Consider the following 17513-nt stretch of genomic DNA (forward strand, 5'->3'; position numbering starts at 1 on the left):
TTATATTTTTGCTCCAATGACAAATACTGTCCCAAAAAAAAAAAAAAAAAAATAGCATAGCATGGGGAAAACACAAGAAAATAATGAGAGTGGCTAGTAATAAAGAACATGTTCCAAAAGAGGAAAGAAAGGCAAACTAAGAAATTTAAATGGAAAAATAGGGAAAAAAAAAAAAAAAAAAAAAAAAAAAACATGAAAACTGATCAGTTTCAGTGGTCTACACTGCACTCTGTGCGGAGAGACAAGAAGGCGCAAAAAAGAACCAAACAAATGGTAAAAACTTTTGTAAATCTTGTAAATCTACTATTCGGCTTTTCAGTTTATATCCTCCACTGGGTTCAAACAAAAGTGACAACCCTTCCTGGCAATAACAACAACACAACTCTTATATGTATATATGTATATGTACTTATTTGTGCTCTTTGAACTCATTATGACATCGGGCAATTCAATTTAATTACGTGCGGAATTTTTTTTCAAAATAAAGTTTCTTCCACAGTAGAACACGTGTGACTACAGTCCTTTTAATATCAAAATCTTCATCGCGCCATCACATAAATATGCCTATACATCTGAGAGAGCTGGGTGAAGAGGGCTCCTCATCATTTCCACTCACAAACAATTGCCATATGTTGAGATTTCAGGCTGTCACAGTCTACTCTCTGGACTGTTTCAGGACAAAAGTTCCCCGCGCCTCAGAAACCTGTCAGTGTTGTTGTGATTCCACAGTTTTACAGTAAAGATTTTGTTAATGCACCTTGAACTAGAGTTCTCATATTCTGCCCGAACCCGACCCGACCCGACCCGACCCGACATTTTCGGGTCGGGTCGGGCCTAAACTTTACGTGAATTGGGCGGGTCGGGTCGGGCTTCGGGTTCTGTGGGGGATTTTTTTTTTTTTTTTTTTTTTTTTAAATAAAAAAATAGAATGATGTGTTCTGTTATTGATTATGACGTTTCATTTTTATGTGACTGGTGGAGAGAGTGAGATACTGGATTGGATTTGGAGGCTAAACTTTCAGTGACAGACAGACAACCAGCTGTGCGAGCGCAGCGCAAACAAGTGAGAGAGAGTTGCAGCAGTATCCCGCTGTGCTGGCAGACTCGGCAGCAGGGACGGTTTCTGCTATGGGCAGTGCAACTGCCCAAGGCGCAATCTACTTGGGGGCGCACGAGAAAAAAAAAAAAAAAAAAAAATCTCCAGTTTTCTAGACTACCGTATTGACCCGCACATGCCGCGGCACCATCAGTCGGTATCAGGCGGGCCGGCCGCGGCACCGTCCGATACCGCGCCCACCCGTCAGGTCTGCCGGATCTGACAGGTGAGCTGCCTGATGCTGGCCGGTGCCGCGGCGGGCCCGCCTGATACCGACTGATGGTGCCCCGGTGCCGCGGCCGACCGGCTCTGCTAAATAATGGCGAATTTGGCGATTTTTTTTTTTTTTTTTTCGGGCTTTATCGGGCTGTCGGGCCTAAAGTTCGGCTAATTAGTCGGGTCGGGTCGGGCCTCGGGCTGGCCCAGTTGGGCCCGGGTCGGGTCGGGTCTTAATTTTCAGGCCCGATGAGAACTCTACCTTGAACCCATAGCCCTTCTTACAATCAGGCCTCCGACAAGTGCTGGTAGTTATATTTTGAAGGCAAAGTTGCTTAAGTTCCGGTGTTGTTGTGGCTCTCTCTCTCGCACTTGACGCCGCTGCCCTCGTCCCCTCGCCGTACGTCAGCGGGCCCCGGGGAATGGTGCAGTTTCATGTGAGACCGCGGAGAGGCCAGTACATCAGTTCACCATGGAAACCATCCCTGTTGTTGTTATTGTTAATAATAGTAATACTTATATCCGTAAATATTAATAAAGATTATAAAACCTCAGCCCTGATGAAAAAATTGTATAATATTTGACTTATCATGTTAGTGCAGGCTGCAGGAGCGGTTTAGGTCCCCAAACAAGAGGGACCATTCAGTGACACTGTACTAAATTAAAGGCATAAGGAGTGTGTGTGTGTGTGTGTGTGTGTGTGGCCTGGTGGGGTCCATATTTTGTCAGGGGTCTAGAATTCCTAGAGTCGCCCCTTTCCTTTTCTTCTCTTTCCTTTTCTTCTCTTTCCTTTTCTTCTCTTTTCTTTTCTTTTCTTTTATGGAATGATATAATGTCTGTGCTACTCTACTCTGAGCTTCTGAGCTCATGGTGACCATATCATATTTAATGTAATATAATATTGCTTATGATGTCGCAATCAATATTCACACAGGACAGCATGCATAGTTTATAATTTTGCTTAGAATGTTTCTCTTTATTTTATCTTTGATTCTATATTTTTTCTTTATTTGTTTTGGGCAGCACAGAGACAGTTTGCTATCAACTGTGTTGAAAAGGCAATAAGGTTTTGACCTTGAACTGCTGCTTTTTGTGAGACTGCTGTGTCAGATTACCTACATTAAGCCAGTCAGACAGGTCACCGTGGAAGCCATCTTTGTTGCTATTTATGGTGATGATGATAATGATAATAATGATAATGATGCAATCAGAAATGTAGTGGTTCCCACACTGGGATTTGGTTATCTCAGTGGATCCTTGAAGGAATCCAGTGAGTTCCCAGCAAAATTAGCAACAATCTGATTTCACTGTTATTTCAGTTACTCATCATTAAAGCACCACAGAAGATTTAAATGATTGCACTGATGATAGGTTCCCATTCTAGGCAGCTATATATATATATATATATTTCTCTCATGTCATATAACAGCATACATCTTCTTAAGGGGTTTCTGAGGGACAGGCTCTTATCAAATCTTATTAAAGCATGGTTGGTGGTCTATTTGAGTGGCTGCTGACATGGAGGAAATTTGGAAAACCACTTTTCTAAAGCCTTTAGGGTCAAACAAGTCATGCTGACAACAAATACATTCAGCACCAATAGTGCCAGCTGTGCACTGAATAAATAGGTCCAGCTAAAATATGATCAGAAATACATTTATTCCACATGCTTACATATCTAAAATATTTTGAATCAATCATATCTTTCTTGAGAGATGGAGCCAGATGTTTCTATGCCAATTTGTTCCTGAGAGACCAGCAGAATATTTCAAAGGCATCCTCAGGTCTTCCTCAGACACATTTAGAGCATCACTTTGAGCTCTTTTCTTCTATGAACAGATTGAGTCATTCTAGTATCCTCTAATGAGAACATTGCCGCTGAAGACAGAGGTGTGACTGAGTCCTCGTGCTTTCATTTAACGACTCAATTAGCTCTGTGTGTTGTGTGTGTGTGTGTGTGTGTATTTGTGGGTGTATGTCTCAGTGATAGTATGGTTTGGGATACATATACCCAAGTGAAAGCTATTTTTTGCATCTTTATTTTCATTTCCATCTATCTTTAGCTTACGGAGCCTGCTGACATTTCTGGCACCAGACCATGAAATTCCCCTGACATGCATTGTGTCTAATTTCCATTAATAGGTTGTAAATTATGTTTCCACAATGCAGTCTCACAGAAGCAGAGCAAAGCCACACACAGTAAGAAGTAGAGCATGTCTACTGCTTAGTGAAGGATTGTATGGCTTCTTCCAAAGCCTGGACCCATAAATTGAGAGTTTCAGACAGCTGTACCCAGTCCCTTTATTTGATTGGCAGCTTGGTTGCCATAGCAGGGGGGAGACAGGGGGGAAGCGTTGGGTAAAACGCTGGGACATTATCCCGCCTCCTTTCAGGATGATTGACGGCTGGTCTGGAAGAGGGGGGGAAGGGCAGTAGCCGTGGTTTAGAGTTTCATTTACACCCCCATTTACTACCTCCTCCTCTATTACCTCACAGATAACTGGAGGTGTGTGTGTGTGTGTGTGTGTGTGTGTGTGTGTGTGTGTGCGTGTGTGTGCACATGGATGCTCCATGGATTGAAGAGGAGCCAGGGAATTTTTTTCACTCAATTCAGTGGGATTGAGGCCTAATGCTTTTGAGAGTACGGAACATCGTAATGTTTCCCACAGATATCTAAGGCCTAAAGCTCTCTCTCTGTGTGTGTGTGTGTGTGTGTGTGTGTGTGTGTGTGTGTGTGTGTGTGTGTTCAGGTATGGCCAGGTTGTCACTCTTTGTGAGACAGGAGGCCATCTAATGGAACAGATGAATGAATCTCACAGCAGCGCAGGAAACAACACAACGGCTGAGACCACTCTCTAACTCACTCTATCATTCTCACATTTACAAGCTCACACACACACACACACACACACACACGCACAAACGCACACACACACACAGTTGTATGCACTCTCAGCACGTTAACACACACATATATGCACAGGCAGGGACACACACGCACAGAAAGAAAGAGAGAGAGTGCTCACTGGCAATTTGCCCCTTCTCCCCCTTGGTGGAATCTCAGCAGATTACTCCTGGCTCATTCTCATTAATTGGTCAATCAACCAATTAAGCTAAATGCTTTGAATAAACCCCGATTTCCTCTTTCGCCCAGATGGAACAGTCCACTCGCTCCAACCACCCCCCCACCCTCCCCCTACAGCCACCCCCGTGGTCTGCTCTGCATGTTGCTATGCCAACGGGGACCTGAGCACCTCTGGATGCTCCATCTAAGTGTCTGTAGCTCATCTCTCTGTCTGTCTGCCTCCTTCTCTCTCTCTGTTTCACACATAGACACACTCACACACACATGTACACAGAGATGAAGCATGATTAAAGTGTGTGTGTGTGTGTGTGTGTGTGTGTGTGTGTGTGTGTGTGTGTGTGTGTGTGTGTGTGTTAGGCTACCTGGCTACCTAAAGGCCCCATTTATAAATGTTGACACAGCAGGGAACGTAACTCTTCATATGCATAGCAGACAGATGAACAATGATAACCCTCTTCGATATAATTATGTTTTTTTTTTTTTTGTCTTTTTTGTCTTTTTATTAATTGCATTGAAAACATAGTATGTCTTTCCACTTAGTGAGGAGGAGGAAGATGCATGGAGGGATAAAACCCTGCTGAAGTCGAGGCACTCCGCCGTAGCCCGCTGGTATGAAGATTATTGTGTCACCCCACAGTGCTCTCACATTGAAACAGTACATTAGACCAGATGTGTGTATGTGCTTGTGGTTGACGTTTTCTATTTCCTTGACATCCATGCCTTCTGTCTTCCCCTCTACCCCATGTGTTGTTGTTTTTTTTTTACCCCACTACTTTCCCCTTTCATGTCACTGTCTACTTATCTCACATTCCCTCTCCTCCCTGTTATCTCCTTGAGCTCCCCTTGTTCTCTCCATCACACACCTCTCTCCCCAACCCACTTGCCTCCTTTTTCATCCTGCCTGTCCCTCGCCCTCTCTCCGTCACCCTTCCCCCCTTTTCCATTATCCGTCCCTCACTCTCTCCCTCCCTCAAACTCCCCTGCTCTCCCTCATTTTCATGTAAATGAGAATCGATCTTTCTCTCAACACTCTTCTGTCTGTCCCCCCCCCCCCCCAAACACACACACACGCCTAACACACCTATGTTATGTGTGGCATTTAATAGAAATGTTTATCTCTATGTAATATATTTTTCCTCCGGTTAGTGATTGCCAAAGTATGGAGTTCATAAACATCACAAAACGATGATAACACTTCCAATCCAATGACATGCTGAACTGTTAATACACAAACAATGAATGATGAACAATGTGTGTGGGAGCTGTGGAAGCTGATACACACAACAGACGGTGCTCGCTGTGTTGTCAGATATGTGTTAAAACACTGCCCCCTTGCGTTCAGGTGAATTGGCATTTTAGTCTGACGTCATTAGCGCGTGGTTTCATGGGATTTGAAGTCCAAACGAAATCGGCACTTCCTGCTTTTGACGAGGAAAACCAAGGAATTTCGGTTGATATGGAAAAAGTTCTTCGCACAGCTTAAAATTAAACACTAAAGGACCAAAAGAGAGTACGAAGGCAAGGTAACTATGTGATTTTTAATGCTTATTTGATTACACTGGCGAAACACAAGCAGCCTAACAAGTTTTGCAACCTTACACGTAGAAGCGAAGTTAGTGAGACAGTCGCTTCTATTGTTAAGGCGAGCAGAACTACTTTTTGTCGTGTCTAATTTACAGGATAGGATCCTATATTCATATATTGCCGTCTGCAAGAATAAAATCTTTGTGCTCAACGGCATTTCTTGTCAAAGGACGAAACTAGAGACTTAAAACTGAGTTAGAAGTAGGACTTTCATATCCAGTGGCTGGTTACCTGCCAAAGTGGCAAGGTAGAGAGAGTAAACTGTCAAAGCTACAGACATGATATAACATCTGGCTGCTGTTTATTTCCAAATCTGATGCCGAAATAGAGTAGATCCTTGGGGAATAAAAAATTGCAGAGTCACAAAATATGCATCTCCTCTAAATTCAGATTTTGCATCATATGTTTGTTTTCTGATTGCTTACAATAGGGCAGTTGTTCAGATAAACACAAATGTCTGTGACTAGCTGGTGTCCTTGGCCACAGGGATAACATGAATTATCACACTGAGTCGCATTGTTTTTGCCCAGGAGCACAGGAATAAGTTCTCAATTTTCTTCTCATGGTCAGGGCACAGCTCATGTATGCTGTTGAGTCCAGAGGAAGCACACACACACACACACACACACACACACACACACACACACACACACACACACACAGAGGTGGCTTATAGTATATTGATATTTTACTGATATCGTGATATGATACTAGATATCGTTTGGATATGTATAACTGTGATAAGGCAAAGTCATCAACCTCTTGTGAATTTCCTTCAGGATGAATAAAGTATCTATCTATCTATCTATCTATCTATCTCTATTGTAGTAAAGGGATGTGATTTTCTGAGGTTGTAGTTTTAGCTGTTGCGTTATTTGTTTCTACCAGCTTGGTCATCATCACATTACCAGTGATTGTTTATCCAAATCCCCTATGTGTAAATATCTTACAAAGGCACCAACAGTCATCTCTACAAGGGGGAGGGATCACTGGGTAACTTGTGATATGATACTATCATAATATTCAACCAGGATAATTATGGTATCACAATACAGGTGATTCATGCAAAATGCGATATACTGTAAGTTAATCAGCTATGATACATCACAATATCTGCAGCTGAAGATGGAAAAAAATACCCTGGTACATGTTACATGTACATGACGTAACAGTTCCAGTTTAAATCCCTAAAGGCAGGATCAAATATGTCTCATAGTAGCTCAAATGTTTTTGATTTATCATTCTGTAGAGCCTGATATCACTTCCTGATCACATCTCATATCTCTGCCAGACCCCCCAGCTCTTTTTTTTTTTTTTAATTTACATTTATGATATGCATATTGAAAGCTCTGTTCTCCTCTCCCACTGTCCTCTACCGTCTTTACATTTTTCTCTGCTCGCTCATCTTCCTTAGATGTCTTTGATGGAGCATGGAGGAGTCCACATCAGGCCAGTGACGGCAATAGCCTGGACCTCCAACGGCAGCACCTGCCCCAAAGAATTCAACCTGGTAGGGACACAGATGCAAATTAAAGGTTTATACTGTGGTGTGTAATGTACATACACTCTGCATAGGGTGACACTGGAGGATATATGGGAATCAATGGGGCCCAGAAGCAGACCTGCATAAACAAAAGATTCTGTACAGTTCCTCTGTTTATTTGGGGTGACGATGTGGAAGACATAACTCAGAAGTTTGCAAACAAACAGGAGCAAGGAATTTCCGGCTTTTACTTAGAAGCAACCTTCAACGCTGCCAAGTTTACAACCCTGCAAAATCAAATATTCAGTTACTGAAAACAAGTTCTGGGACTGTGTGCACAATTTGTTCTAAGGCCAGATTTAGGGCCTTTTGGCTTCCAAAATAAAGCAAAGCAGAAAGCGCTACATATGCCTTACATTTATAATGTCTAATTTACCACAGCTGTAAGGTGCTGGAAAAGCTTGAAAATGCTTGACAAATACTAGAATTAAATATGCATATATTTGATTTTTATATACACTACACACAAAAAGTTAGGGATATTCGGCTTTCGGGTGAAATTTCAGGATGAACCTAAAATGCATTATAACCTTTACAGGTGAACTTAATGTGACCTTCTGTAAACCTTTGAATGCACATGTCCAACTGTTCATTGTTTCAGTACTTTTTGCACAAGTTGCTGTTCTCTAACAAGGAGTTTATCGGTAAAATTCACATCAGGTGTTTGATGCTCCAGCTCATCGAGGTCGTATCATTAGGGAATGGCTGCTGGAGACTGGGGTACCTCAAATGGAGTGGCCTGCACTTTCTCAGACCTGAATCCCATAGAAAACCTATGGGATCAGCTGAGTCACCGTGTAGAGGCTCGGAGCTCTGTACCCCAAAACCTCAATGTCCTGAGGGCCGCCCTTCAAGAAGAGTGGGATGCCATGCCTCAGCAGACAATAAGTCGACTTGTGAACAGCATGAGACGTCGTTGTCAAGCTGTAATTGATGCTCAAGGGCACATGACAAGTTATTGACACTGACATTTTTTGTTGTGGTATATCCACCACACAGTGTATGCTTCTACTTAAATGCCCTACTTTCATGATATAATATCACTGTAGCGTGAACTTTTTACATTTTCCATAAATTTCACCCAAAAGCCAAATATCCCTAACTTTTTGTGAGTAGGGTGTGTGTGTGTGTGTGTGTGTGTGTGTGTGTGCGCGCGCCCGTATGTATGCACATCACATAACTGCAAACTCCAAAGTCTTTTCATGTAGTTGCACCTTTGAATAGAGCAGACAATTGTAGGATTTGTGTGAAAATTAATACCTAAGTAAGATTCAAGGTTAAAGTTACTTTTCACAGTGATACTATAAAAACTACTTTAAATTGGTTGACTGGGAAGTAAAGAGGCTATTTTTACTTTTTATTAGACACTGCTCATTATAGCTGATATGATTCGTGGAAAATGATCTTCTCATGTGCTGTAACCTGTGATTAAGTTTGATAGCACCCAGAAGCAGCAAATTCGAAATTGCCTCTTGGTAACGATTGCTTTTATTGCCACAGCACTATGGCAATAGCACTGCAGCTATTTTGCAGACAAAGCACATATATGGCCGTTTTCCAAGTAGATGATCAATAAAATTAGTCACTTAAGTTATAATTAGCCATCTGAGCTATGTGTCAGAGTCTGTGTTTTGGGACTAGTCAACACTGCTAAGAAGACTGACTCACAGCCATTCTCTTGCCATGCCCAGTCCTATCTAACATGTCATTTTACTTTACGTGATGAGACGATTTGATGATGTGATGCTTTCTCATGTAGAGTGTGTCTTCCATTAAGAGGTACATCACCTACATCCAAAAATTAGAAGACACTGAATATTGCTCTTTGCTGTCCACATCAATAATCACATATTTCATGCAAGCAATATAATTACAGAAGACTGGCAGACAAAGAACAGGTCTGACATGGTACATCACCCCCACCCCTTTCCTTTTTATCTTTTTGTCATTCTACAGATCAGCCTCACTGAGGATGGGGCAGCAGCGAACTTTACCCGCAGCTTTGGGATGAAGTCTGGCTATTACCTCTGTTACAGCAAGGTACTGTACCAGACAGAGATCCTTGCCTGTGTTAATGATGATTTTCCTTTGTATTGCTTTATTACCCCAAGACATTATGTATACCCTTACTACGGGTGTCACAAGAATTGATACTTGGGTAGCATGTCAATATAATTTTTTTTTGCAATGATACTTATACCAGTGTATTTAATATGGGTAGTGTTGATGCATTTTGATCCCTCACAACGCAATATTGTTATTCTGCTGTAGCATCAGCCTGTATGTATACACTGAAACAGTTAAAGCTGTGGTTATGCATACAGAGCTGTAAATCAAAATGAGAGCACATAATCATACCATTGCATTTGTTGTCACAGCAAAAGACATTTCATACAGTTCCTCTAATTTGATGTATGAGCAAGAGAATTTTTTTATTGGGGTATTTTGTTTTCTACTTGGAGGCTCCAGGCCAGTGTTTTACTCATTGTTGTAAGCTAATGTTCTTATGCTGTTTTCTTATGCTATACTGTTTTCCACAAGAATAATTAGGAAGGCTAAAAAAATCATAGCTGACCACTCTCACCCAGCACACTACCTCTTCAGTCTCCTCCCATCAGGCAGGAGATATAGAAGCATTAGGTGCTCAACATCCCGCTTCAGAGATAGCACATACCCTTTGGCTATTAGACAAGTGAACATGCACTGACTTTAATGGTTATGTATATACAGGTTACATTGTAAGTAGCACTTTAACATAACTGCATGCACTTTCAATGCCGCTGGGTATTGCATATTGCTTATTGTTTACTGTCTGTTTGTGTTTATGCTCATCTTTTTGTATGTGATGTGCTGCTGTACTGTCCTTGTTTATGATATTTATGTCAGAGAGTCTACCAGGACAAATTCCTATCAACTTGTTGACATGGCAATAAATCTATTGAATCCTTGAATCCTTACCTGAAACATATGAAGCTTCTATTTACTTGTTTATGATTACACAAAGTTTTGAGATACGAGTGTGTGCTGAATGGGATTTCTGTTTTTGCTGTCATGTTGAATCACATATTGAGAACTGTTCACTGGGATTGGTATACTAAATCCTAATGACATCTCTAGCCAGATGCCCCCCTCTCCAATTTTTCCATCCACAGACTGTTTCTCTCTCTATCTCTTGCTCTCCCTCTGTAGGACCTGTCAGGTGGCATGGTGGTGTCAGATGTCCAGGTCATCTCGGACAAAGAGACCATTCCTCATGGTTACTGCTACATAGCGGAGCACCTAGAACCCAGTAAGATACATGTCTAGTCAGATATACACACTCTCCTCACACTGGATGCTAACTTTTAGGGACTTGTGTGTTATTTATTTACTACTAGCAGAATTTTTAGCCCTATGTTTACACCCAGCTTTTCTCTATGTGCGTCTCCAGAGGCCTCTGTGTGGAAGAAGAAGCGTGTGTGTGTACGTGTCGTCCCAGTGGGCAGTGTGGACACAGCTGTGTTGGATATCAAGCTGACAGCCAAAAGCAAAATGATGTTGCAGCATTACACATGTGTGGGGTTAGTAGAACCACTCACACTGTGCGTAAATACAGACTCATACACACACACACACACCTCTAAACATCTAACATATACTCGCATTATCAATAAATTCCATACTTAATTAGTATTAATATAATAACTGATGTCTTATCAAGTGTCTGTTTTCTTTCCAGAGACATCCATGGCTATGTGTTATGGTGCAGAAAGGGACATTTTTCCAGCCCCATGCCCCAAGCTAAACCTCGCAGTATCAGCCTGGACCTCCACAAACTTTCCCTGGACCAGCCAGCTCCTCCTCTGCCCCTTAGGCCCAGGTTTGTGCTTGATACTCTCACATAGACAGATGTCCAATGTAAAGAAACTCTAGGTTACAATAATCCACACAAGCAACAGCAATGCAGTTCCCAGCAAATCAGAATTATATGGATTTGAATGTTATCAACAAATATACAACATATAATAGGATTACAGTAATCTTATTATAAAAGTGATGATTACAGTTATAGCGAACACACATTACAAGTGCTGTTAAAAAATGGATTTCCTTTTAGATGACTCACAGGTATATTTTAAGAGACAAAAATGTTAAGGTTGAAGCTTGAAATCAATGTGGAATATGGTTGCAGACTATTTAAATTGTGTATAAATTGAAATATAGTTTATAGTTTGTTTGATTGCATATTCTGTAGAATTTGGAGGAAAAGTGTTGCCAGAAAGAACTGAGAGTAATCATTAGGGATGAGTGGGTACACCACTATCTGTGTCTGTATCTGTTCAACCATCTACATTATCTGTATCCGTATCTGTACTCGGAGCGGGCGGGGCTTAAACCGGAAGTGGGTGTGATTTGTCCGGAAATGGGTGGGGCTTAAGCTGGTATGTTATTTTAAGCCTGAAATTGATACGGGTTGATCAGAAGTTGCTATATTTATTGTTTATTAGAAAACTATTTACAGAACACCCTCAGAATTGAGCTTCAGATCAATACTACTACTGTATTTATTTTTTATGAACTACAGTGAGAAAGTGTCAGTCTCAGTGTTTTCGATAGTGTGTACAGAGAGTGCTTATGGGAAGTAACACTGAAAGCCAAGTGACCTGGACCTTGTAAACTTTGATTGAAATGAAGTGGAAACTTGTTCTCATCTGCTACAAAACTAATGGAAACTTTACCTGTGTGTTGTGTCGGCAGCAACCCTCCTCCTCCGCTGCCCCATTCCAAATTAAGTCAGAGGCGCTGCAGCCTCAAATCCAGGGACACCACGGACAAAGCAGCAGATAACAGCACTATCTATGGAATCACAGGTACACCAAGTTTCTCTTTGAGCATGGGATTTCATAGATATTATTATTGTGTCACTTTATTTCTTACTTTTGGTGATCCACTCACCTTCTCCTTACCTTCACTCTCCATAGCTATAGATGGAGTTCCCTTTGCCCTTCACCCAAAGTTTGAGATACAGAAGAACGGCATGGTGCGTTTTCTATTTCAACATTATTAAAGCAATGGATTCTTGTCAAAGCAAACTATCACTTTTTTAATGTCACCCTCTCTTTTTTCTCTCCCTTTTTCTCTCCCTCCAAAAGATATCATAAAATGTGCTCCAAAAAATCTATGTAAATTTCTGTCTCTTGAACTATCTTTGTCTTACAGACTCCGCAACTAAACAACATTCGAATTAAGTCGCTCCAGGACATTGAAAATGAGGTAAGGTCACTAATTAATGAGCACTAATGTAATTTTAACTCAAAATTGTGTTACATATCAAATTTTCATGACATGGTGTATATCCTGTAACAGGCTCTAAACTCTTGAAACAAACTGGCCTTTATTTTTATATGTTCCCATTTGACTTTTGACTTGCAGTCTCTTATTCTAATATCCTTTAATAATGCTCTATATGATGTTGTGTGCTGCTCTTTGTACCAACTATATTTTGATTTGGATTTTCAGTATAACTATACTTTTGCCGTGGAGGAATCTGCTGCCAAAAGAACCAGACCGTCGGTCTCAACAGGAAGTGCCTCATAAGCTCAGTGACCTTTGCATCAGCAGTAACGTCAGGCTTCTGCTGTAATGCTGCCCACAGGCGTTCCTCACAGCAGCACCTCAGGTGCTGGCAGAGATGAAGGATGATCAGAGCTACTTTTAAACTGAAACTTTAAATTAAAAATCAAGTTTTTGTAGGGTTCCGATGGTAAGTGGATATATTATGTTGGGGCCATACCTGAGATGATATCATACGCCAAAAGCATTTATAAGTGGTTGGCTGTTTTGCTGCTATTAAGCATGTTCCCTGCATTCCTTTTTGTATTAAGTCATTCCAAGTCCATATTTATAGTTCCTACCTTCAAGCATTACGTGTTTCTTTTAACCAAAATGTTGGCCTTTTTGAATAGCATCATATTTATAATTATATATATATATATATATATATATATATGTATCTGTTTTTTTTTGTTTTGTTTTTTTTTTTTAATGTGTTTTTACTCTGTATACTTGGTTGAAGGGATTTGATTGGGTATACAGGCTTTCAAGGCATTACAGGGTTGAAGGTAAATCTAGATCCATTTGGGACTGTTCTCCTGCCACATGAAGTACGTCTTCTTTGCTTTGTACATGCTTGATACCAGATAGTGGCATACTTCTAGGTAACAGATTGTTCACACATTCAGACTAAAAATAAATTTGAATCAAAATTGCATGTGACTTAATACATCATGTGGGTGCAGTTTCCTTTGCTGAGGGATTTGTGTTCCTTGCACTCCTGTACACCTGTGCTAAATGTAGAACGTTAAAACCTGGCTTATTTAGACATACCCTGGAGTGGAATGCATCTTTAATAATTTTAGCAGTCTACAGTGTCTAACAATTAATTTCTTAAGAAGTGCTGGAATATTGAGTCTGGTGTATTTTGGCAAATGAACTTATGCTCTAGGTGTGCAGAGCTAAAGAGACACAGGTATACAAAGGTGTAGTGTATCTCTTGTACTGTCAGAATTGTACTAGTCTAAAAATATACTAAATATCTTGTTCAAGTGAATGGAGGAGGGTTGTATTTTTTGCTCTTTGTGTTCATATCTACACAGGATATAACAGATAATGGTGAGAGGATTTTTTTTTTATTGTTGGCTTTTTTTGTTGGCTTTGGGACAGTACTCTGGGTGAGTGTAAAATGTACCATGTATAATGTTAATGTTTGTGTTACAGTTTGTTTATTTTTATGGTTTGTACAAGAACCTTTGAATGCATTAAAAAAAACAAAACAAATAAAGACAAAACTATATTAGGCAATATTGCATACATTATTAGTATTAGTATTATTTTGTTTATTTTTTATTAGTAGTATTTCTTATTATTTATTTATTTTTTATTTTTTATTTTTTTTTGCATAAGATAAAATTTTATTGATCTCCACTGGGGAAATTCACTTCTTCCAGCAGCTCAAAAGCACAGGAAATAGTGAGGGTTAAATAAGATAAATAAAAAAAAATAAAAAAAAAGAACTATACACAATATGCACCTGCAGTGAAAACAAATGACCTGTAACACTGCACTTCCACAGCTGAGAAATCTTTCACACTGGCACAGTCCTGGCACATTTCAAAGTGGCTCGCTGGCCCTGCTTGAACACAAGTGTGAAAAGGGCTTTATTTTTACACTTTTACTGTGGATGTAGCAGTTTGTTACTGAAGGAGCTGCTTAAGACTCCCACAGTCCCATGCAGGGAGTGAGAGGTGATGACTAGATTGACGCCAGCTCAGCTAACACCCTCTTGGTTCCTACCTCCTCTGTTAAACCTAGACGGCAGTCCAGGAGAGAGATTTTTTCTGTCCCATTCCAAACTAATGCCTCCCCAGCAGACCACTGCATAGACAATATGCCACCACAGTCACAGTGTGATGAAATCTTCTTAACAGTGTCCTGCACACTCTAAAAGACCTCAGTCTTCTCAACATATGAAGATGCATTTGGCCTTTTTTGTACTGGCCAGCCATGTTGCCGAACCAGTCCAGTTTATTGTTGAGGTGAACGCCCAGGTATTTGTACGCTCCCACCATCTCAATGTAAGATCCCTGGTGTAGACTGGGGCGTCTTCCTGCACCTTCCTGTCTATTACCATCTCTTTTGTCTTGCTGGCGTTTATGTGAAGGTGGTTGAGGTCACACAAGTTGAAAAAGCCCTTGATGACCTCCCATCCCTGTGTTTCTGTTCATTCCCCTCAGATACCAATGTCCAATGTGTCCAAGGTGAACAGAAAGGGAAGTGCTGCTCTGTAAACACCACATCAGACACACAGTAATGAAGCCTCACATACTGTGGTGTGTTGGTGAGGTAGTCGATGCTCCACACAGCCAGATGGCAGCCCACTCCCACTCTTTCTAGCTTCCCCCTGAGCAGTGATGGCTGTATTGTATTGAAGGCACTACAAAAGTCAAAACACATGACCCTCTCAGTGCTCCCAGCATTCTCTAGGTGTGAGAGGGATCTGTGCAGAGGCGCTGCCAGGAATTTTGGGCCCCATGAAAAAATATATATCTATATATTTACTTGATGATGGTTTAATAATTTCATATTAGTTTTTACCTATTTTTTTGGGCCCCTGTCAGACAAGGGCCCTTGGAATTATCCTAACTTTTCCCCCATATATGGCGCCCCTGGATCTGTGCAGTAGATAGATGACACCAGTGCCTGGTTGATAGGCAAATTCCAGGGGGTCCAGCTTTGAGCTCACCAGGGGGTCAGAGATGGTGTAGGCTAGTATGATATGATATATAATCCTCTCCATGATCTTTATCATGTGAGTTTGCAACAGCACTTCCATGAAAAACTGGACTTCCTGCATTTGAAAAAGAAAGCCCTTAACATCAGGAAATCAGGATATTTGGTGGGAGACTATACAGTTGAGTGAATCCTTAGTTCACTCCCCTTGCAAAATCTAACAAAGAGGAATTTCATATTATAAGCCGCTCAAAGTTTACGCCTTTTTATTTGTGCTGGTTAAAAGCAAATGTTAGCAGTTTTGTTTCAGCTGTCTCACTGTCTGACTGACACAACCAAATGATGTCAAAATATATGATCCACAATTCAAAAACACAACTCCAATCTAAATGAACCCCTCTCTTGTGATTGACTCTAGGGTTGTGACATCCACGTCACTCAAGAATTTTTTTTTTTTTTTTCTCAACTCAGGTTCTTTGTTTTGTAGAGTGACCAGATGTCCCTGTTTTCAGAGGACAATACCCTGATTTGATGCTTTGTCTCCAGCTGGACCTGGCTCCTGGAAATATCCCTGGCCTGCATCCCCCCTTCTCTGGCAGGCACTAATATTACCAGGAGACACCTCGTGATTAGTAGTGTTCTCAAGACTACAAGAATTCCATCCTGCTTGTAAATCGTGGTATCGCATTAAGATAAATAAAATAATAATGCTAAAAATGAGTTGAAATAAAAAGAGTCTGGACAGTGTAAAATTTAGCTTTTTGTTCATAACTGGCTACCACAAAAGTACAGGACACATTCTGTGTTTGCAGACTTTCCTCAAGTTGTATGTCAGATCAGTGACATTGGGTTGATGTTGAACAAATTCACTCGATTTTGTTAACAAACAAAAAACAAAACAAAACAAAAAAAAACATGAAAAATAAGGTGATGAATGAATGAGCAAGAAATAAAGGAAAGAAAAAAATACTAGAAGATAACTAGAAAACCCTGAAAAATAGGAAAACTATATTTATAATTACTAAAACAATAAATTTAAATGTAAAGTCAGTGATGCTGGATTGACCTCAGATCTCTTGTGTTTAGATGCTTGTAAAAGGCTTTCACTAGCATATATATATATATATATATATATATATATATATATATATAATTTCTGTCAGATTCTGGAACATGTGTATTGTGTGTAATATTTGTCAGCAAATCACAAATGACCACGGTTTGGCTCTAAAAAATATTGTCACACTAGAACTAATATTAGTGTGACTGAAATGAAGCTGTGCTACAGTGTTTGTAGATTTATTTGGAGACTGTGGGGAACGTTGTGCTGTGTAGGGTACTGCATGTTGCAGCAAAGGGGCACAGATAGAGGAATGAGTTTGTTTACTTATTTATTCATTATTTAAATGTTTTATAAAGTGGGAAATTGCATTCATATTAATATTTCTTGAACGCTACAATCAAAGATGAGGAAAAAGGAAAGGAGGTGGTGGGAAATCACTATAATCTATACCCAAGCTCCAGTCCAGTAGGTGTCGGAAATTAATACACGTTGCAGTTGGCCTTATTTTTTATCCACCCGCATTCCGAGAAGACCCGCCCTCCGCTGCCTCTGATTGGCTCATACTTGTTGCTTTCGCTGATTAGTGGGTTACAGCGAGATCTAGCCAATCAGAGGCAGACTAGGGGCGGGTCTTAGCAGAATGCGGGTAGTAAAAAAA

At 40.5% G+C, this 17513-nt stretch overlaps 1 protein-coding gene across 2 annotated transcripts; it reads left to right on the plus strand.

Annotated features, from left to right (window-relative positions):
• Positions 1 to 4773: 4773 nt before the first annotated feature.
• On the plus strand, positions 4774 to 14369 carry mvb12a (multivesicular body subunit 12A). 2 transcript variants are annotated; one of them, XM_030070808.1, is made up of 10 exons: positions 4774 to 5006; positions 7396 to 7491; positions 9481 to 9564; positions 10714 to 10813; positions 10955 to 11084; positions 11243 to 11383; positions 12262 to 12374; positions 12486 to 12544; positions 12724 to 12777; positions 13024 to 14369. In XM_030070808.1, exons 2-10 carry the CDS (start codon positions 7396 to 7398, stop codon positions 13099 to 13101), a joined length of 855 nt encoding a protein of 284 aa, XP_029926668.1. In that variant the 5' UTR covers positions 4774 to 5006; the 3' UTR covers positions 13102 to 14369. The 2 variants fall into 2 exon arrangements, with proteins under 2 accessions (XP_029926668.1, XP_029918986.1); XM_030063126.1 differs by lacking the exon at positions 4774 to 5006 and adding an exon at positions 5800 to 5920.
• Positions 14370 to 17513: the final 3144 nt, after the last annotated feature.

Source organism: Myripristis murdjan, chromosome 1 (assembly GCF_902150065.1).
Source record: "Myripristis murdjan chromosome 1, fMyrMur1.1, whole genome shotgun sequence".
In the NCBI taxonomy this organism is placed as follows: domain Eukaryota; kingdom Metazoa; phylum Chordata; class Actinopteri; order Holocentriformes; family Holocentridae; genus Myripristis; species Myripristis murdjan.